General features: G+C 38.5%; 4 protein-coding genes across 7 annotated transcripts; 2 read left to right on the top strand and 2 right to left on the bottom strand.

Annotated features, from left to right (window-relative positions):
* Window positions 1-779: 779 nt before the first annotated feature.
* ATPsynCF6 (ATP synthase, coupling factor 6) lies at window positions 780-1,743 on the top strand. Its single transcript, XM_073960143.1, has 3 exons — window positions 780-918; window positions 1,154-1,305; window positions 1,375-1,743. The coding sequence occupies exons 2-3, from the start codon at window positions 1,154-1,156 to the stop codon at window positions 1,538-1,540; spliced, it is 318 nt and encodes a 105-aa protein (XP_073816244.1). The 5' UTR covers window positions 780-918; the 3' UTR covers window positions 1,541-1,743.
* Window positions 1,732-13,866, bottom strand: PolE1 (DNA polymerase epsilon catalytic subunit 1). Its single transcript, XM_073960137.1, has 5 exons — window positions 13,598-13,866; window positions 13,410-13,536; window positions 12,004-13,026; window positions 6,408-11,668; window positions 1,732-2,090 (listed from the first exon to the last, which is right to left on the bottom strand). The coding sequence occupies exons 1-5, from the start codon at window positions 13,666-13,668 to the stop codon at window positions 1,790-1,792; spliced, it is 6,783 nt and encodes a 2,260-aa protein (XP_073816238.1). The 5' UTR covers window positions 13,669-13,866; the 3' UTR covers window positions 1,732-1,789.
* Rpt5 (26S proteasome regulatory subunit Rpt5) lies at window positions 13,825-15,891 on the top strand. Of its 4 annotated transcripts, none has more exons than XM_073960139.1 (3): window positions 13,825-14,292; window positions 14,410-14,623; window positions 14,681-15,891. In XM_073960139.1, exons 2-3 carry the CDS (start codon window positions 14,417-14,419, stop codon window positions 15,755-15,757), a joined length of 1,284 nt encoding a protein of 427 aa, XP_073816240.1. In that variant the 5' UTR covers window positions 13,825-14,292; window positions 14,410-14,416; the 3' UTR covers window positions 15,758-15,891. The 4 variants fall into 4 exon arrangements, with proteins under 4 accessions (XP_073816240.1, XP_073816239.1, XP_073816242.1 ...); XM_073960138.1 differs by having other exon boundaries at window positions 14,152-14,287; XM_073960141.1 differs by having other exon boundaries at window positions 14,200-14,292; window positions 14,378-14,623.
* A 923-nt stretch (window positions 15,892-16,814) lies between these two features.
* On the bottom strand, window positions 16,815-17,728 carry COX7A (Cytochrome c oxidase subunit 7A). Its single transcript, XM_073964004.1, has 3 exons — window positions 17,575-17,728; window positions 17,020-17,381; window positions 16,815-16,942 (listed from the first exon to the last, which is right to left on the bottom strand). Exons 1-2 carry the CDS (start codon window positions 17,587-17,589, stop codon window positions 17,136-17,138), a joined length of 261 nt encoding a protein of 86 aa, XP_073820105.1. The 5' UTR covers window positions 17,590-17,728; the 3' UTR covers window positions 16,815-16,942; window positions 17,020-17,135.
* Window positions 17,729-19,055: the final 1,327 nt, after the last annotated feature.

The following is a 19,055-nucleotide window of genomic DNA, read 5'->3' as shown; positions in this document are numbered from 1 at the left end:
TGGTATGCTGATTGGTGGTTGATAAAATTCACTGTGGTATGCTGATGCTAACTTATAGGGTTGTTAAGCAATCACATGTGCGTGTGTCTGAGTGTGTCATTGACAATACGCACGGGAAACGTTTCCCAAAAATACTTTTTGTTTCGGTGGTGAATGAAACAACTCGGCAAAGCATAGCCGAAGTTACAATACAGCAATCGTACGGTTTCTATCTTTTTACATTGAAAAGTTTGTGTTTTTGTTTTGGTTGTGAGAATGAAACGATTCAGAGAAGCTGAAAAGTTTGTGGCTTTGTGTGATTGGTACTGGAATCGTTGTGTTTGTTTCCGTTCATTGGTCAGAACCACATTTGAATTAGGTCTTTTAGCAAGAGCTGAATGTGTTCTCACCTTTAAGCTGGAAGCACATCCAACGTTTGAGATAAGTTTTGTGTTATTTCTGGTAGAAGAATAAAGAAAAATTTAAGCTTGGCAGCACTGTCTTTGTTTCATCTACTAGAAATGACACAAACAGCCAGTTTCTGTATGTCGAAAGAAGAATGTGTGCGAATGAAACACGCCCGAACTTTAGTTTCCGAAATAGTTTTACCTTTGCTTCAAAACAAAAAATATATTTGAAAAACACACAAGAGTTTGGACGTGTTTCTTTCGCACACATTCTTCTTTAGACATACAGAAACAGGCTGAAAACTTTACTCAAACGTTGGATGTGTTTAGGGCTTTAATTCGCGCCACTTTTTATTTAGGTTGTACTTTGAAGAGTTGTAATTTTGCAAACTAGACGTTTCATGGTATTGGCAATACTATAAAGTTTTGACTGCAAGATCTGTCAAAAATATACTTCTGCAAGTGAGCGAGTTTTGACGATTGGTATTCGAGAGTTCTTTTGAGAAATTAAAAGAAAACTAATATAATAAAGGTAAAATCGCAAAAATAAAAGTAAAACTAGTAAAACTACAAATATGTATAAAATTAAAATGTTAACAAAACATGTCCGGCAATCATACGTTTATTGGGTTGTTGACATTTTGATTGAAAAAAGAAATCATTACATAACCTTTAATGTTTTTTAAGGTTACCGAATAACAAGTAAAACCAATTTTTGGCAAATTTCTTTTGTGGAAAATTATGTTAGTAACGATATTTTTTTGTAGATGTTGTCCCAATCAATTTTGAGTGGTGTACGCGTATTGCGTGTTGAAGCCCGTCGCAGCATTGGTATCATTGCCCCAGCCTTGAGCAAAGCTTCCGATCCAATCCAGCAATTGTTTTTGGACAAAGTTCGTGAATACAAATCAAAGAGCTCGTAAGGACTTCAATGAGAAAAAATATGGAAATTTGTTATTATCTTTATTTTTCTTTTGGATTGTTTTAGTGGTGGCAAATTGGTTGATCCCTCACCCGAAATTGAACGTGAAATGAAGAACGAATTGGAACGTGTTGCCAAGCAATACGGTAGTGATGGTAAAACCGATATGACCAAATTCCCTGACTTCAAATTCCCCGAAGTTAAAGTTGATCCCATCACATCAACCAACTAGGATGTAAAACAACAGTTATATAGTTTAATAATTCCAACAACAAGAGTGTTTTAACAAAACATGATGCTCTGAGAGAGAAAGAAATTGCTGCCAAGGATTGGATGAGCTGTTATGTGCGTGTGTATTTTTATTTTCTTTTTTCGGTTCAACATTCAAATTTATTCAAAATAAAACGATTGTGGAAAAACAAATGAAAATTTAAACAGAATGAGAAGATTTATTTACAATTTTTGAGCTTATTTTATTCCATTATTTGGTGGCAATAATTTGTTGAACAGTTTCATGTAATAACTCCATTTTATGGTAATCTGCCACATTCTTAAAAGTTCTTAGCAGGTGATCGATTTCCTTTCCCGAGATTAGTGGTACAAAATCTCCTGCACATGTACAAAATTGTGCCAAATTTTCTCTTTTGATTTCATTGCATCGAGAGCAACGCAAATCTTGTAGGACATATGACATAAGTTTTCGCTGGACAACGTCGATAATCCGCATTTCAATCTCTTCATTGTCATAGGCAACAAAACATTGTGCACAAAGCCAAACGGGTCTGGAATTAGGGAATTAATTAATAATAAGCAGTGTCTTCTGTAGGATGTCCACAAGCCAAAACTATCAATAGAACGGCTTTCTTGAAATTTTATTCCATAGCTAAATCATCTTGTGCTGATTACAGAAATGCTATTTTCTTCCTCCCTTCTATAACAAACGACTTTGGACCTCTTTCTATCTACTCAGTAAAAGTGTCTCTGTCCTTAACAGTCGGTTTGAAAGTTGTTCATGACTATAATAATAATTGTTCCACAAACATCTCATTCTCTTATATCAATGAGTGCATGCCGATTCATTAGCTCAATGATATGGGACCTACTGTTTATCGCCGATTCCGAACGGCGTGTCTTACGAAAATACTCAGGAAATGTCGCAAACATTACTGAGGGGATGTTCGAAAGTCTTTCCTTATCTACAAAAGCCGATCGCAGCGGCTTTTTGTTTATAGAAGTCAACTTCAACAGTCTTCCTGTCTATCACAGTTAACTTCATCAGCCTTCGCGTCTTTAGCAGTCGACTTCAGAAGTCTTCCAGGTAATAAAAGTTAACCTTAAAGTCTTCCTGTTAATAACAGTCGACTTCAGAAGTTTTTCTGTTAATAACAGTCGACTACAGAAGTCCCCCGTCTGTAACAGACCTCTTCAAAGTTCTTCCTGTTTACAGCAGGCGACTTCAGAAGTCTTCCTGTTTATAGCAGTCAACTTCAGAAATCTTAGTGTTAGTAACAGTCGACTTCAGAGGTCTTCCTGTTAGTAAATGTAGACTTCAAAAATCTCCTGTGAATTACAGTCGACTTAGAAGTCTTCGTGTCAATAACAGTCGACTTCAGAAGTCTTCCTGTTAGTAATATTCGACTTTAGAAGTCTACCTGCAAATAACAGTCGATTTCAGAGGTGGTCTTCCTATAACTTACAGTCGACTTCCGAGGTCTTCCTGCTACTAACAGTCAACTTCAGAAGTCTTCCTGTCACTAACAGTCGACTTCAGAAGTTTTCCTGTCACTAACAGTCGACTTCAGAAGTCTTCCTGTCACTAACAGTCGACTTCAGAAGTCTTCCTGTCACTAACAGTCGACTTCAGAAGTCTTCCTGTCACTAACAGTCGACTTCTGAAGTCTTCCTGTTACTAACAGTTGACTTCAGAAGTCCTCCTGTTAATAACAGTCGACTTCAGAAGTCTTCCTCTTAATAACAATCCGCTTCAGAAGTATTCCTGTTAACATAAATCGACTTCAGAAGACTTTCTGTTTATAATAGTAGACTTCAGAAGTCTTCCTGTTAATAACAGTCGACTTTATAAGTCTTCCTGTTAATAACAGTCGACTTTATAAGTCTTCCTGTTAATAACAGTCGACTTCAGAAGTCTTCCTGTCACTAACAGTCGACTTCAGAAGGCTTCCTGTCACTAACAGTCGACTTCAGAAGTCTTCCTGTTACTAACAGTAGACTTCAGAAGTCTTCCTGTCACTAACAGTCGACTTCAGAAGTCTTCCTGTCACTAACAGTCGACTTCAGAAGTCTTCCTATCACTAACAGTCGACTTCAGAAATCTTCCTGTTACTAACAGTTGACTTCAGAAGTCCTCCTGTTAATAACAGTCGACTTCAGAAGTCTTCCTGTCACTAACAGTCGACTTCTGAAGTCTTCCTGTTACTAACAGTTGACTTCAGAAGTCCTCCTGTTAATAACAGTCGACTTCAGAAGTCTTCCTCTTAAAACAATCGACTTCAGAAGTATTCCTGTTAACATTAATCGACTTCAGAAGACTTTCTGTATATAATAGTCGACTTCAGAAGTCTTCCTGTTAATAACAGTCGACTTTATAAGTCTTCCTGTTAATAACAGTCGACTTTATAAGTCTTCCTGTTAATAACAGTCGACTTCAGAAGTCTTCCTGTCACTAACAGTCGACTTCAGAAGTCTTCCTGTCACTAACAGTCGACTTCTGAAGTCTTCCTGTTACTAACAGTTGACTTCAAAAGTCCTCCTGTTAATAACAGACGACTTCACAAGTCTTCCTCTTAATAACAATCGACTTCAGAAGTATTCCTGTTAACATTAATCTACTTCAGAAGACTTTCTGTTTATAATAGTCGACTTCAGAAGTCTTCCTGTTAATAACAGTCGATTTTATAAGTCTTCCTGTTAATAACAGTCGACTTTATAAGCCTTCCTGTTAATAACAGTCGACTTTATAAGTCTTCCTGTTAATAACAGTCGACTTCAGAAGTCTTCCTGTCACTAAAAGTCGACTTCAGAAGTCTTCCTGTCACTAAAAGTCGACTTCAGAAGTCTTCCTGTCACTAACAGTCGACTTCAGAAGTCTTCCTGTCACTAACAGTCGACTTCAGAAATCTTCCTGTTACTAACAGTAGACTTCAGAAGTCTTCCTGTCACTAACAGTCGACTTCAGAAGTCTTCCTGTCACTAACAGTCGACTTCAGAAGTCTTCCTGTCACTAACAGTCGACTTCAGAAGTCTTCCTGTTACTAACAGTTGACTTCAGAAGTCCTCCTGTTAATAACAGTCGACTTCAGAAGTCTTCCTGTCACTAACAGTCGACTTCTGAAGTCTTCCTGTTACTAACAGTTGACTTCAGAAGTCCTCCTGTTAATAACAGTCGACTTCAGAAGTCTTCCTCTTAAAACAATCGACTTCAGAAGTATTCCTGTTAACATTAATCGACTTCAGAAGACTTTCTGTTTATAATAGTCGACTTCAGAAGTCTTCCTGTTAATAACAGTCGACTTTATAAGTCTTCCTGTTAATAACAGTCGACTTTATAAGTCTTCCTGTTAATAACAGTCGACTTCAGAAGTCTTCCTGTCACTAACAGTCGACTTCAGAAGTCTTCCTGTCACTAACAGTCGACTTCAGAAGTCTTCCTGTCACTAACAGTCGACTTCAGAAGTCTTCCTGTTACTAACAGTAGACTTCAGAAGTCTTCCTGTCACTAACAGTCGACTTCAGAAGTCTTCCTGTTACTAACAGTTGACTTCAGAAGTCCTCCTGTTAATAACAGTCGACTTCAGAAGTCGATTGTTATTAAGAGGAAGACTTCTGAAGTCGACTGTTATTAACAGGAGGACTTCTGAAGTCAACTGTTAGTAACAGGAAGACTTCTGAAGTCCTGTTAACATAAATCGACTTCAGAATACTTTCTGTTTAGAATAGTCGACTTCAGAAGTCTTCCTGTTAATAACAGTCGACTTCAGAAGTCTTCCTGTCACTAACAGTCGACTTCAGAAGTCTTCCTGTCACTAACAGTCGACTTTAGAAGTCTTCCTGTTTATAACACTCGACTTTATAAGTCTTCCTGTTAATAACAGTCGACTTCAGAAGTCTTCCTGTCACTAACAGTCGACTTCCGAGGTCTTCCTGTTACTAACAGTCGACTTCAGAAGTCTTCCTGTCACTAACAGTCGACTTCAGAAGTCTTCCTGTCACTAACAGTCGACTTCAGAAGTCTTCCTGTCACTAACAGTCGACTTCAGAAGTCTTCCTGTTAATAGCAGTCGACTTTATAAGTCTTCCTGTTAATAACAGCCGACGGACTTCTGCTCCGTCTGTAACAGACCTCTTCATTCTTCCTGTTTAAAACAGTCAACTTCAGAAATCTTCGTGTTAATAACAGTCGACTTCAGAAGTCTTCCTGTTAATAGCAGTCGACTTTATAAGTCTTCCTGTTAATAACAGTCGACTTCCGAGGTCTTCCTGTTACTAACAGTCGACTTCAGAAGTCTTCCTGTCACTAACAGTCGACTTCAGAAGTCTTCCTGTCACTAACAGTCGACTTCAGAAGTCTTCCTGTCACTAACAGTCGACTTCAGAAGTCTTCCTGTCACTAACAGTCGACTTCAGAAGTCTTCCTGTTAATAGCAGTCGACTTTATAAGTCTTCCTGTTAATAACAGTCGACGGACTTCTGCTCCGTCTGTAACAGACCTCTTCATTCTTCCTGTTTAAAACAGTCAACTTCAGAAATCTTCGTGTTAATAACAGTAGACTTCAGAAGTCTTCCTGTTAATAGCAGTCGACTTTATAAGTCTTCCTGTTAATAACAGTCGACTTCAGAAGTCTTCCTGTTAATAACTGTCGACTTCAGAAGTCTTCCTGTTAATAACATTAAACGTCAGAAGTCTTCCCGTCTATAGTAGTCGACTTCAGAGATCTCCCTGACAATAAAATCAATTTCAAATAACTTCTTGGCTATAACAGTCTACCTGCAGCGTTCGTCTTCAGAAATCTTCCTGTCCATGGATAGGCTTCTAGCTGACCTAACTCAAAAAAATTATTGTTTTGCTTTCAGATACTTACATGCCATCCTTCATGGCGCGATGTTTATCTTTACACAAATCCAAATCGCGACAGTGGTTGCAAGCTTTACAAATGACCTCAGATATGGTATAACTATCGCAGGGGTCTTTCCATTCGGCCAAATCGGAAAACTCTCCAACTCCAACTAGTCGCAACATATTGCGTCGAAAATCATTTATATCCTCCATTAGGCCCTTGTCAACACTTAAGACCTTGATAATGGTGCGTATTAAGTCCAGGCCAGGACTGTGTTTACCTTTGCCATAATTTTTATGCAACTTTATAATGAAATCAAATGTCAAATGCGAAATGTCTTTTATGGCCTGTTTGGTGGTCTTGCGTTCGGCCAAGGACTGCATGAACAATGTTACAATGGCCTCAAATTTCTCACGACATTCATTTTCTTCTGGCAAATGCTCACTTATGGTCCAATTTAATTCCAGCGACAACTGTTCCTCTTCATTTGCTGGATTATCATCATCTTCCTCGGCTCGTGGCACTTCTTCTACATCATCGTCGTCGTCGTTTTCGTTATCGGAATTATCAACATTTCGTTGACGTTTCTCAGATTGGGCAGCCAAGGCGGCAGCTGTAACATCGCCCAAAGTTGTTTCATCCAAACCCTTAGGTAATCTGCCTCGAATACCCGAATAATTGGCATGATCCAGCCACAGCATAAAATCCCAACATTGTTCAAATGACAATTGAATGGAATGGAACATTTCTTTGTTCCTAAGAGACTGCACCACATAGTCCACATACCCAAGGGCATCGGCAACAGATTTCTTACCCGACGATAATATGATGCGATTGAAATCGGCATAGATAATAGTGGCTCCAAGCCTTTTAAATTCTGCCACAATACGTAAAAACATTTTCCTCATGAGATTATTCAGAGATCTTCTCAAAGCGGGATCATAGAGCAGGGCATTACTTGATCTTACCCAACGATAAAAATGGACAATTTGAAAATCAGAAAATATATTTCTATTTATGGATACCTCTCTCAGCCAACCATTGACCATGGAACGCATTACCCTAAAGGCTGCAGAACATAAGGCAGTTTCATCATAACTTGGCAATGTGGCTGCGGGCACCGTACCGATCATTTCTTCCAGCGAGGCTTGGGGTATAACATCAAATGTAATTGCCGAGGAGGCACCTTCCAGTTCTTGTATCTTCGTGGATTGCAACAGGGCGGAAACAGCCAAACTATCTAAGGCCAGTTCAACACAAACATCTGGATAAAAGCCTGCTTGATTTTGTACCACAGTGACACTGTCTTCAAACTCTGCCAACAATCTGCTGTCATCAGCTTCACGACCTCCCAAATCTGGCCTTGTGGTGGCCGACCACCATAAAACAAAATTGTGTTTCTGCAGCAAACGGGCGAAAAACAAATCCGCTCCAAACAGCACAGTATCCGGAGGCATATTGCCTATGGGTACATGGAAGTAACGGCATTGATCCAACATCAATTCCACCACATTATTAAGATTCAAAAAATGACGCACCAAGGCCCTTGATCCTTGTCTCTGCCAATCTAAACCCGACAGCAAAGAGGCATCGTCTGATATGTGTATCTGGGCCTGAGGGAAATCCAATAAGATGGGCATATTCGTACTCAATTTACGTGCCTCCAAGGCAGTTTGCATGCATATCAACGAGGGACCACGTTTCTCCTCCTTGTAGGCTGTCAAGGCTCTTTGGATGTGACGATACACCTGTTTGACATCAACTTCAATAAAGATTTCAAATTGAAAATCTTCAACTGGAACCTTTTCAATGTCCTCGGCACTTTGCAGATTCTTGATGAGAGCCAAACGTTCCGCAGTGTAGAGGTTTTTCATATTTGGCATTTGGTTGGTACGCACCGTGTCCAAAGCAATTACAATGGCTTTTTTACTGGCCATCAAGAATAGGGCCCATATCTCCTTCTTGGCTGTAGGTATGTTGTGCTGATATAGGAAAATCTTGCGTAATCTGCTATTGCTACCTTGTAGATATTTGATGTGGGCCTGTGACTTCTGTTCCAGCTGTTCTATATTAAAACTTTCCAAATCTTTGGTAGCCAAGCTTGCCAAACGTCGTGCTTCTTCTCGTTGTACAGCACAAAGGCAGCCCATATCCATAAGGGCCCTAAATTCCAAAGACATTTGAGTCTCATAGATACCTTCTATGTCAGGTGTGGCTAAATCGGCCAGCATTCCAAGGCAATTGTCTTTGAACACCTGCTCGGGAACACTGTATCTATATAAGTTGTAAACAGGTCGGGAACGTGGTAGGACTCGATTTACCTTTTTCCACATTTGCCCCTCTTCGGGTGGGGCAAGACTCCTTTGATTGACATAAAATATGCGCGGCACCGTTAGCTTGATCCTATGCAGCTCTTCACCAATCATTGCCCATACCGTGAAGTGACCCAAATCATCGACGGGAACAATTTGCAATATTTGCCACACTTGATCGAGCAGGGTTCTTTGAGCTCGTCGCAGGAAACCACCCAATGTTGCTGTTGATGTGGCACCTTTGGATGCATTTGAGGGATCATGGGTGGCATTGGAATCATCGTTGCGCATACGTTTATTTTGTTGCTTATAACGCTGACGTCGCTCCAACTGCCATTCCCATTTACGTTTCTGAAATTTAACCCACTCCACAATTTCCTTGCGTGTTGTTCCAATAGGTGGTGGCGCACCCAATGCTTGACGCCATGAAGATGCTTCCGGTTGGACATTTTCATCACCATCCCCATCATCAGAGTTATTTCTTCGACGCTTTGTAACTCTTGGCCGGCCATCAGAATTGTCCTCACATCCCGCCAAATCCTCCATATCGGCTATATCCACATTTTTAGCGTCACTATCATTGCTGGATGACGGCAGTGCTGGTTTGGGTTTCGGTCTACTGGTAAACATTTCATTAATGCGTCGTTGCTTAAACACATCATTTTTCTCCGATATTTTCTTGTGCAGCCAATCGGGATGTTGTACTCTGGGTACGGGGTTTGGTAAACCTTGCAATGCCGCTGGAATGGTAATAATCTTTTGAATCGCACCACCCAAACGTTCTATATAATAATTCCAATCTAAAACATCTCTTATATCAGAATCACCCATGGTATTGTCCTTCAACCAACGACGCAGATGATGCCTCCTTACACTGGGTTCGGATTGGAAAATTGCCAAGGGAATGGCTCTTTCGGTTACGGGAGCACCTTCGGGCTTACGGGAGATAATATATTTACAAGCCAACCCGGCATCTTTTACCATTTGTTCACCCAAAAACTCAGCCAAGCGTTTGGCGGTTGATATAGAGGTACTCTTTTGGTCACCATATTCTTCCAATTTCTTTGACATGGATTTGTTTTCGGCAATTAATTCAAACAATTCTGAATCGGGTAAGTTGGAACCACGACTATACAACACATCTAACCAATAATCAGCAACTTTAGCCACAGAAGCATAGCATTCCTCCAAGGTGCTACCAGCCAGGAAAGCTTCAAATACTGAACTTTGGAAATTTTTAATCAACTGCAACTCACCACGACGTTTTACTTCAAATCCCTTCAATTCCGCCAGAGATCCGTCAAAATTGAATACGGCATACCGTTTCTTTAGTTTTTTACCTTCCTCCTTGGAGGCGGGCAGTACCATAGCCAAATATGGACCATCAACCTCAAAGAATATAGAATTCTCCTCTCTTATGGTATATTCTGGTGGCTCGGAAGAACCCTCATCTCTTTTCTTTACCAATTCATGATACTGGTCATTGGTAAAGTGATCTTTGACCATTGTGTTGAGTACAGCATTGGGATAGGAGATATTGATTTTCTTTTTCTTTTCGTGGGTTGTTAGCACGGTAAATTCTTGGGGAAAAGAACCTGGGAGAATACACCAAATACCATCAGTATCCAATTCCAAAGGTCGGCCGACACGTTCTATAATTTCTCTGGCTTTGGTAATAATGTTCGAACCAGTTAGACACACAATACCCGCCATAGGCATGGAGTGCCATCTGGCACCGCGACGCATTACATAACCGTAGAAGGAATTCAAAATACATTTATGGGCTAATTGTAGGGAATCATACAATACCTCACGACCCTTGGCGGCCTTAATCTCGGAAGCATCGCCGGAGGCAAGGGCAGCACTCACCGCAGCCTTGGCTACTTTAGTCAGGCCTTTATATTCATAACGACGATCACGAAAAGCTCTCACTGTGTCAACATAGAAACTGTTTTCCTTTTGGCATATGGTGGCAGTTCTAGTTTCCAGTTTGGTAATTTTTGTTTTCTTATAGGCCTTGCGGCAGTAGTCGGCCAAACGTTTCTTCTCATATGCCGCTTGATCTTCTTTTGAAAGTTCATGGAAAGCTCGGGTGGGTCCACCGGGAAATAGCGGAGGAAATTTTTCCGTCTCCAATTGTTGTTGGATACGTTGAAACTCATTACGTGAGGCGGGCAACATTTCACCACGCCACAACCAATCCATTACCCTCTTACATCTCACCCCAGGTTTATTGAAATCACACGCCGCACAATCTGTATCGCTAACCATAGCCGAAGGTTGTAAACGATTGGTTAAAATAATATTGGGATACATAGCACCCACATCCAAATGGTAAATAACCGGTTGTTCCAAACGATTTGGTATATCATGCAGCCCTTGCAACGCTTGGCAAATCTCCTTATGGACATCATCTAAATTGGTCACCTTATCCAAAGGTATACCCTCTTCCACTTCTATGGCATGTTTAAGGACACGATCAACATTTCCTATCAGCGTCTGGACCATATTTGGATCTAAACGAAAACGACATGGTATATCAGCACGAAATACTCCCGATTCCAAAGCCTCCACATGGCCACCAACATATGTTTCCGAATCCAAAACATGACCTTCATTAGACAATTTATTCAATTCACTTTGTTGTTTGTTGGGATATACAATGTTGGCATGGTAGGCCTGTACCATGAGTAGTGTTTCGCAAAGAGTACCAGACCCTTTACGTAAAATTTCATCAGGTTCCATGGGAATAATAGTATTCAAGGCAAATATGAAGGGATGGACATATTTCATATAGAGGTAATATGTGGCCACTGCATCTGATACGGAATAGTTTGAGAGTACCTGTGGTTGTTCAACAGAAATTTTGCACATATCTTCAGGATCCAATTCAACAGGATCATAACGTAATTTAGCTTTTGCCACAGCTTTCAGACCTTGTGAACCAACCGGGAGATATGAATCACGTTTTACCTTAAAAGAAAGATATGTTTGTTTAATGATGAAATCGTCAATGCTTTTAGGAGCCTACAAAACAACGCTATCGAAACAACGCTATCGTGAAAGGGTATTTTGTTTTAAATCCATATCCTAAAAAAACTAAGTCAAAGTGTATATGTGAAATTTGGTATTTCCCAACGAAGCACTGTAATATTGTAAACTGCATCCAATGCCCATCAGTAGGAACACATCAAATCAATGCAGCTAAACAACACTTAAGCCAAAGCGGGGAATATGCTCCACAAAACTTGAATCTTTTTTTTACAAAATTCCATTTCAAAATTCAAACACATTCACAGATAACTTACCCAACATAGACAATCCATGTGAATTGAGGGTCTGCACAAATAATTTCCATCTCTAGATTTTGAAAATCCAATTTCTTGCTTCATATCCAAATCATAAACAGCAGCTCTTGTTTCAACAAATGGCCAATCGAAAAAATCACCGTTGTATGTGACAACAATATGTGGCCGCACCTCCATTATGTGATCAAAGAATTTCTGAATTAACTGCATTTCATTTTCTTCATTGAAGACAATAAAATTTCCCTCAAATTCCGGTTTTGGAGTATATTCGAAATCATCAACATCAGAGGAGATAATTTCACGATTTGTAATCAAATATCCCTGACCATCAATCATATAGGATATCATCATTATTTGATCTGTTTGAGCATCGGGAAATTTCAATGGCAATTTTGTTGTTTCTATATCGAAAGCCAATACCACCGGTTCAGGACGTTCTAATATATCAGGACGACATGTTATTATGGGCAGCTCCAAGCCACCACTACGACACCGAATATTATACCATTGTCCACAAAATATTTTCAAATCAATAGAGACACGTACATGATAGGGGACGTCATGTTCGCGCAACTCCTTAATGCAATCCATATAATCGAGTTGCTTTTTTGTACCATCTGCATCATTGGAAGCATTTGCTGCCAGTGAATTTGCCAACATTTGTAAATAAAATGTATTGGATTTTTCACGCTCGGTGTTTTTGCGTACGGCGGCCATAATCTCACGTCGCACCTTGGTCATAGCCGTTTGATTGAGAAATGATAATTTTAAATATTGTTGTTTGATGCCAGCTAAATGATTTGGTAAATCTAAATCCTCTTTGTATATATGTTCCACGCCAGCTAACTGACCAGAATATTTGCGACTTAAAAATCTAGCCAACTCCAATGCTTGTTTCTCATCAGGTTTCACCAGTAGATATGGTTTATAGGCCACAGTACACTTGAAACGTGAACCATCCATTTGAATGAAGAATAAATCTAAGGCAGCCACCAATCGTCGATCTTCATCTAATATTTCAGTCTAGAAGTTAAAAACATGCAAAATAAAGGAATTATATGCTGTTTATATTAGAGCTTTTTGCAGGGTTAACCATCTTTATAGGGATTTGTTTGAAATATAAGCAATGGAATTGACATTTAAAACCCAGTCGGTTTGTTAAATCCGGTTATATATAAACGGGGTATTAGTATTTGTAAAATAAGTAAGTTTTGTTCCAGCTAAGTAGCTAATGTAGATATGGACTAACACATGATTTTAACTCATCCTACCAACACGCCTATTTTAAAGTGCATATTACTTTATGCGTTATGAGAATTAATTTTTGAGCAAAATTCAATTGCTTGGTGATGTTTGTTATCCAAAATTCCCTCAAATTTGAAACCCCTTTCCACCTACATACATACCGTATGCATGTTAATCAAATATCCAGTCCTTTCCAATCCATCTTTGACACGATCAAATCCATATTTTGAATCGATTTTATCATTTTCCCGAGATTGTCGGTAACCAGCTTCATTATAGAAATCATCTCTGGAGTAAAGAAATATTTCAATAGAAACATAATCAGATTTCAATAAGCAGTGTATCTTACCCCTCTGTTCTTGTTTCAGCCACATATTTGCCAGTATTCTGAAGGACTTTCTTTCCGCCACTTGGCTCCATTATTTTGTTGTACTTCGCTTATTTCATTAACATTTGTTGTAGAATATAAATAAATTGTGTTTAACACAGATAACAACTTATATGTTCAGTTTTTTTACAAATCTTTTTGTTTGTTAAACTTAAAAGGTATTAAAAATGAAAAATTAACGATGAAATTACACCAATGACACCAAACAAACAATTTTTGCAAAATGTATTGTTTTTGGCGCCAATGAATCAGCTGTTGTCCGATATAAACAAATAAACAGGCAACTCTCTTTTCCTGGCTGGCAACTTTTTTTCGTAAAGAGATATAAGCACGGTGGATAGAAGATATTTCACATTCTTCTTTCACTTCACTCCGTCACTCGGTTCCATGAGAAAGGGAGGAGATAGCTAATGAAAATATATGAGTTGATACGTATTTCGTAACAAAGCATAAATAAAATCTTCTAAAAACTCCGTTCAGGGGCTTTGTGTCTGGCAATGCTCTGCAACGAATATATTCATACTGAAATGATAACACATAATGATGATTTGCCAAACTAAACACAACCCTGTATGATTTGCAAATTGTTTTTTTTTTTCTCATTAACCGCATCTGTCAAATTGCCTGAAAACACAAATTTACAAGTCATCGGTAAAGTGAGCAAAAATTATTTTTGTTTCCAAAAGAACCTATTAAATAAAAGCTTAATATTAATAAAACTACGTTTTTATTTGTTATCAGCAATATCTAAATTGTAAATAAATATTCCGCAGCACTACAATGGCAGCAACGTTGGAAGACAAGTCAATTTGGGAAGATGGCGAAGAACTGGGTGAGGAAGTGATGCGTATGTCCACTGAAGAGATTGTTAATAGGACTCGTTTGATGGATAATGAAATTAAAATAATGAAGAGTGAGGTTATGCGTATTACCCATGAGATACAAGCCCAAAATGATAAAATTAAGGATAATACCGAAAAAATTAAGGTATGTGTGTTTGTTCAGTAGTTTACCTTTGTTGCTAATGTACCTCTTCCATTGAAGGTAAACAAGACGCTTCCCTATTTAGTTTCAAATGTTATTGAACTCTTGGATATGGAAGCCCAAGAAGATGAAGATGATGGAGCTGTACAAGTTTTGGATAATCAACGCAAAGGCAAATGTGCTGTCATAAAAACATCTACTCGCCAAGCCTACTTTTTGCCTGTTATTGGCTTGGTAGATGCAGAGAAATTGAAACCCGGCGATTTGGTGGGTGTCAACAAGGATTCATATTTGATTTTGGAAACATTACCCGCTGAATATGATGCTCGTGTCAAAGCTATGGAAGTCGATGAACGTCCCACCGAACAATATTCCGACATTGGTGGTTTGGACAAACAAATCCAAGAACTAATTGAAGCCGTTGTACTACCCATGACACACAAGGATAAATTCAAAAATTTGGGTATTCAACCTCCAAAAGGTGTTCTCTTATATGGTCCTCCCGGTACTGGCAAGACTCTGTTGGCTCGTGCTTGTGCTGCCCAAACAAAATCCACTTTCTTAAAGTTGGCTGGTCCACAATTGGTACAAATGTTTATTGGTGATGGTGCAAAATTGGTACGTGATGCATTTGCTTTGGCTAAAGAGAAAGCTCCGGCCATTATTTTCATTGATGAATTGGATGCTATTGGTACAAAACGTTTCGACTCGGAAAAGGCTGGTGATCGTGAGGTACAACGTACCATGTTGGAGCTTCTCAATCAATTAGATGGTTTCAGTTCTACAGCTGATATTAAAGTTATCGCAGCTACAAATCGTGTTGATATTTTGGATCCTGCTCTGCTGCGTTCAGGACGTTTAGATCGTAAAATTGAATTCCCTCATCCCAACGAAGAAGCTCGTGCTCGTATTATGCAAATTCATTCGCGTAAAATGAATGTTAGCAGCGATGTAAACTTCGAAGAATTGTCACGTTCCACAGACGATTTCAATGGAGCACAATGTAAAGCAGTTTGTGTGGAGGCTGGTATGATTGCATTGAGACGTTCTGCAACACAAGTGACACATGAAGACTTTATGGATGCTATTATGGAGGTGCAGGCTAAGAAGAAAGCAAATTTGAACTATTATGCTTAATTAAATGTGAGCAGTTACAAAACCATAGTGTTTATAATATTATCATTTAAAAATCCCTATCTCCATTAAATTCGCGTCGTAATCTTTAATTTTATAAAAAATAAATATAAAGAACTAAAAATAATAATATTTAATTACATGTTTTATATTAGCAAAGGGTTTTGGAAGTCTATTAGCCATGGGTCGTATGCCTCAATGACCAGTGGTCTCATCTACCGCCATTCTAATATCAGCTGCTTTGATGGAGAAAAATGGCTATGGGGAGGAAATCTTACTTTTGTAGAATAAACTTATAGAATTACGGGATACGGCCCTCGAATCATCTGAATTACATGGTACCACTTGTGGTGATCTGGTGAACAGTTTGGCCAATGAATGTTGGGTATACCTCAGTCTTTTCCCCGCCTTCTTTGGTGTAAGTCTGTCCTGGTCTCTTTAAGTGTTCTAACTTGCTTCGATATCGGTGCCCATTCCATAGTAATGTGGTTCTTTGTCGCCTATTCCACTCTATTCAATCAACCCCTTATCAAATAATCGGCTAGAAGCTTATTGTCTTTCCTATAATGGAAGTTTATCCATCGATTTCATAGCCACCTTGTAAAATGCTGAAAGTGTTATTGAAAGGTTATTCTGAAGGTAAATTCCCCTTCTCCTTTAAGTTGAAATGGCGGAAAGACAAAACTCGCGGGGAGTTTGTTAGAGATTCAATCGACTTAGTTTGTAATTTTCATTATATTATTTTATATCAATCAAGTATTGTCAATGTGAAAATATTTTTTCATTCCCAAATAAAATTTCGTGTGTTCAAATCGTTTGTTCTCGAAAGGAATATTTTTCCACATATTGCGCCGCTAACAGAGTTTTCATTCAGAATAACCCCTTGTATTTTTCTCTGCAGTGTGGCTTGTGAATTTTGAGGGCCACAAAGACCATGGCTCTACTACATATTGGAATTGGTTTGCAAACCAATATTGCATCAAGACTGTTAAACTTGTTTTGGGGGGGAAACAGATTCCAACAATTTCCAAGTTATTAAGAAATAAAACAAAAAAGCGGATTTCCTTTATAGCTTAACACTCATATATTTCTATGCTAGTTTTAAAATGCTTTTGAAAGAATGTTTAAATATCATTAGGATACCATTGAGAAACAATTAACATGGTACAAAAGTTGTCCAGGGGATTTCTGAAAGAAACAAAACAAAATATTCCGTCATTAACCCAGGCGATAATATTGTAAAAAATCACCAACATTTTACTTACAAATGCTTTTTAACACAGAAATACAAGAAGTGGGAGGCTACAAGTGTGGTAGTAGGATGACAAAGGTTCTTACACTAACATTTGTTTTGGTTGTGTTTAAATACATAAAACAGCATTTATTCAGATTTGGGGACGGACAAATCATAGAACAACTTGCCCATACCGCCAACACCGACCAAAGCAAGGGCAACGGTGACACGGTACAAAACTTGATCAAATGTGGAACCCTTCAAGAACACAGGTTTGCCATCCTTCTTTTGGAAATGTTCTTGGACTTTCTTGAGTTCAAAGTAGCCCTTTTCTACTTCTCCTTTGGCAACAGCGCGTTGAGCACCGGATGTGGTGAGGCTGCGAACAATGACCTAAAAAAAGAGAGCAGGAATAATAAAAAAGTATTTTTAATATAGATTTCTACTCAAAATATAACCTATCTTACGTAATGTTATCCAATGTTCCAAAAAATTTGGAAAAATATACGAACTTTTTCCATCAGGTTTTAATGAAACATGGATAATATTACATTCCACCATTTGGTACTCTTTTCGGAAAACTTACTCTGGAAAAGTTCATTTTTATGTTTTGTATTTCACTAGAGGATTGCTTATTGCAAGGAAAATTATTCGTCGGCTGCTGAGAACTAGCAAAAAATTCACATTGGAAATCGTTGGAGAAGTTGTCAGAAATTTTGACAGTTTTTGGAGAACAGAGTTGTATTTTTTTGTGAGAAAAAAACTGTAAAACTATGCAACCTTTTTGAAAAGCGTTAAGGTTTGGTTTGTCATTTAGTCTGTTCCAAAACCTTCAGCTCTGCGTGTTGCGCACAAACACAAAATACGTGTATTTGTTGTTGTTTTCAATTTGAAATACATGTATTTTGTTTTTGTACTTTTGAACGCACACGCAACACGCAGAGCTGTAGGTTTCGCCCTCAAGAATCTACTATTGTGTACTACAATAGCTTTATACCCCGGTTACACTGTTGAAGGTTAACCCACTGGGTTTAATAGATCCAGTGGGTTAATCTTTGCTGGTTACACTTTGCTTTTCGAGGATATAAACTTTCAGCTGATGTTTTGTTACATACCGCCTCTAAACCTGCTCTGGTGGTGGCCTGCATAGCTCTTCCAACTCTTCCCAGGGTCGGTTCCAACCCTACCACCAAGCACACGGGGATGCACAATTAAAAGGGGGATCTAACAAAAGAAACATACACAAATACAACACAAACACTACACACACATGTGACCAGGGAACTTGCTGGGTTTGTTCCCCCACTCTGCCCACCCAACCTTGACCCTTGGTTCCGGGTATCATTCATTTTAAGGGCCCCTTACTCCACCTACACTTACCTTACATTAACATACCTCCCTACTTCCCTCTCTCATTAATAATCTAGCAAATCATTTTTTGTTTATATCAAATCAAACATAAAAATCATTGTTTATTAAAGTTATCATTTTTTCTTAAATTAAAACATACAAACATTGATATCCAAAAATTATGGACCACTAACACCGATTCTAAATTTTGTTGTTGTGAGCCACTGACTCGGATAACCTTCTTCTTACTCAGAGTTATTCCCCAATAGCCTTATAGGATATATTAACTTTTCTTTAACGCCTGCCTAAAAGAGCTTTCTTAGAAGGGATACGGACTTTCGCTTATTGTCCTACAGGATGATCAACATCCTCCAAATAACAAAACCAACACTCTCAGTAATTAGGGTAACCCTACTCTCACCGTAAGGAACTTTCGGTTGTTAATAATCCTCACAATACAAAAAAAATTACAAGTTAAATTAGCTATGAAAAAATTTAATATTACTTAGATAATAAAATAAATGATAATAAAGTAAATAAAATAAAGTCTCGAGTATATAAATTTAGGTTATAGGCCGTTTACATATAACCGGGTTAACCCAGTGGGTCTGGGTTTGAAATGTCATTCCCATTGTGTATACTTCAAATAAATCCTCATAAAGGAGGTTAACCCTGCAAAAAACTATAATATAAACGCCGTAGTAGTCTGGTATTTAG

The sequence above is a fragment of the Musca autumnalis genome, unplaced genomic scaffold (genome assembly GCF_047663935.1).
Source record: "Musca autumnalis isolate F117 unplaced genomic scaffold, ASM4766393v1 scaffold_1, whole genome shotgun sequence".
In the NCBI taxonomy this organism is placed as follows: domain Eukaryota; kingdom Metazoa; phylum Arthropoda; class Insecta; order Diptera; family Muscidae; genus Musca; species Musca autumnalis.
Note: the sequence above shows the minus strand (reverse complement) of the source record. Positions and strands in the feature narration are given on the sequence as shown.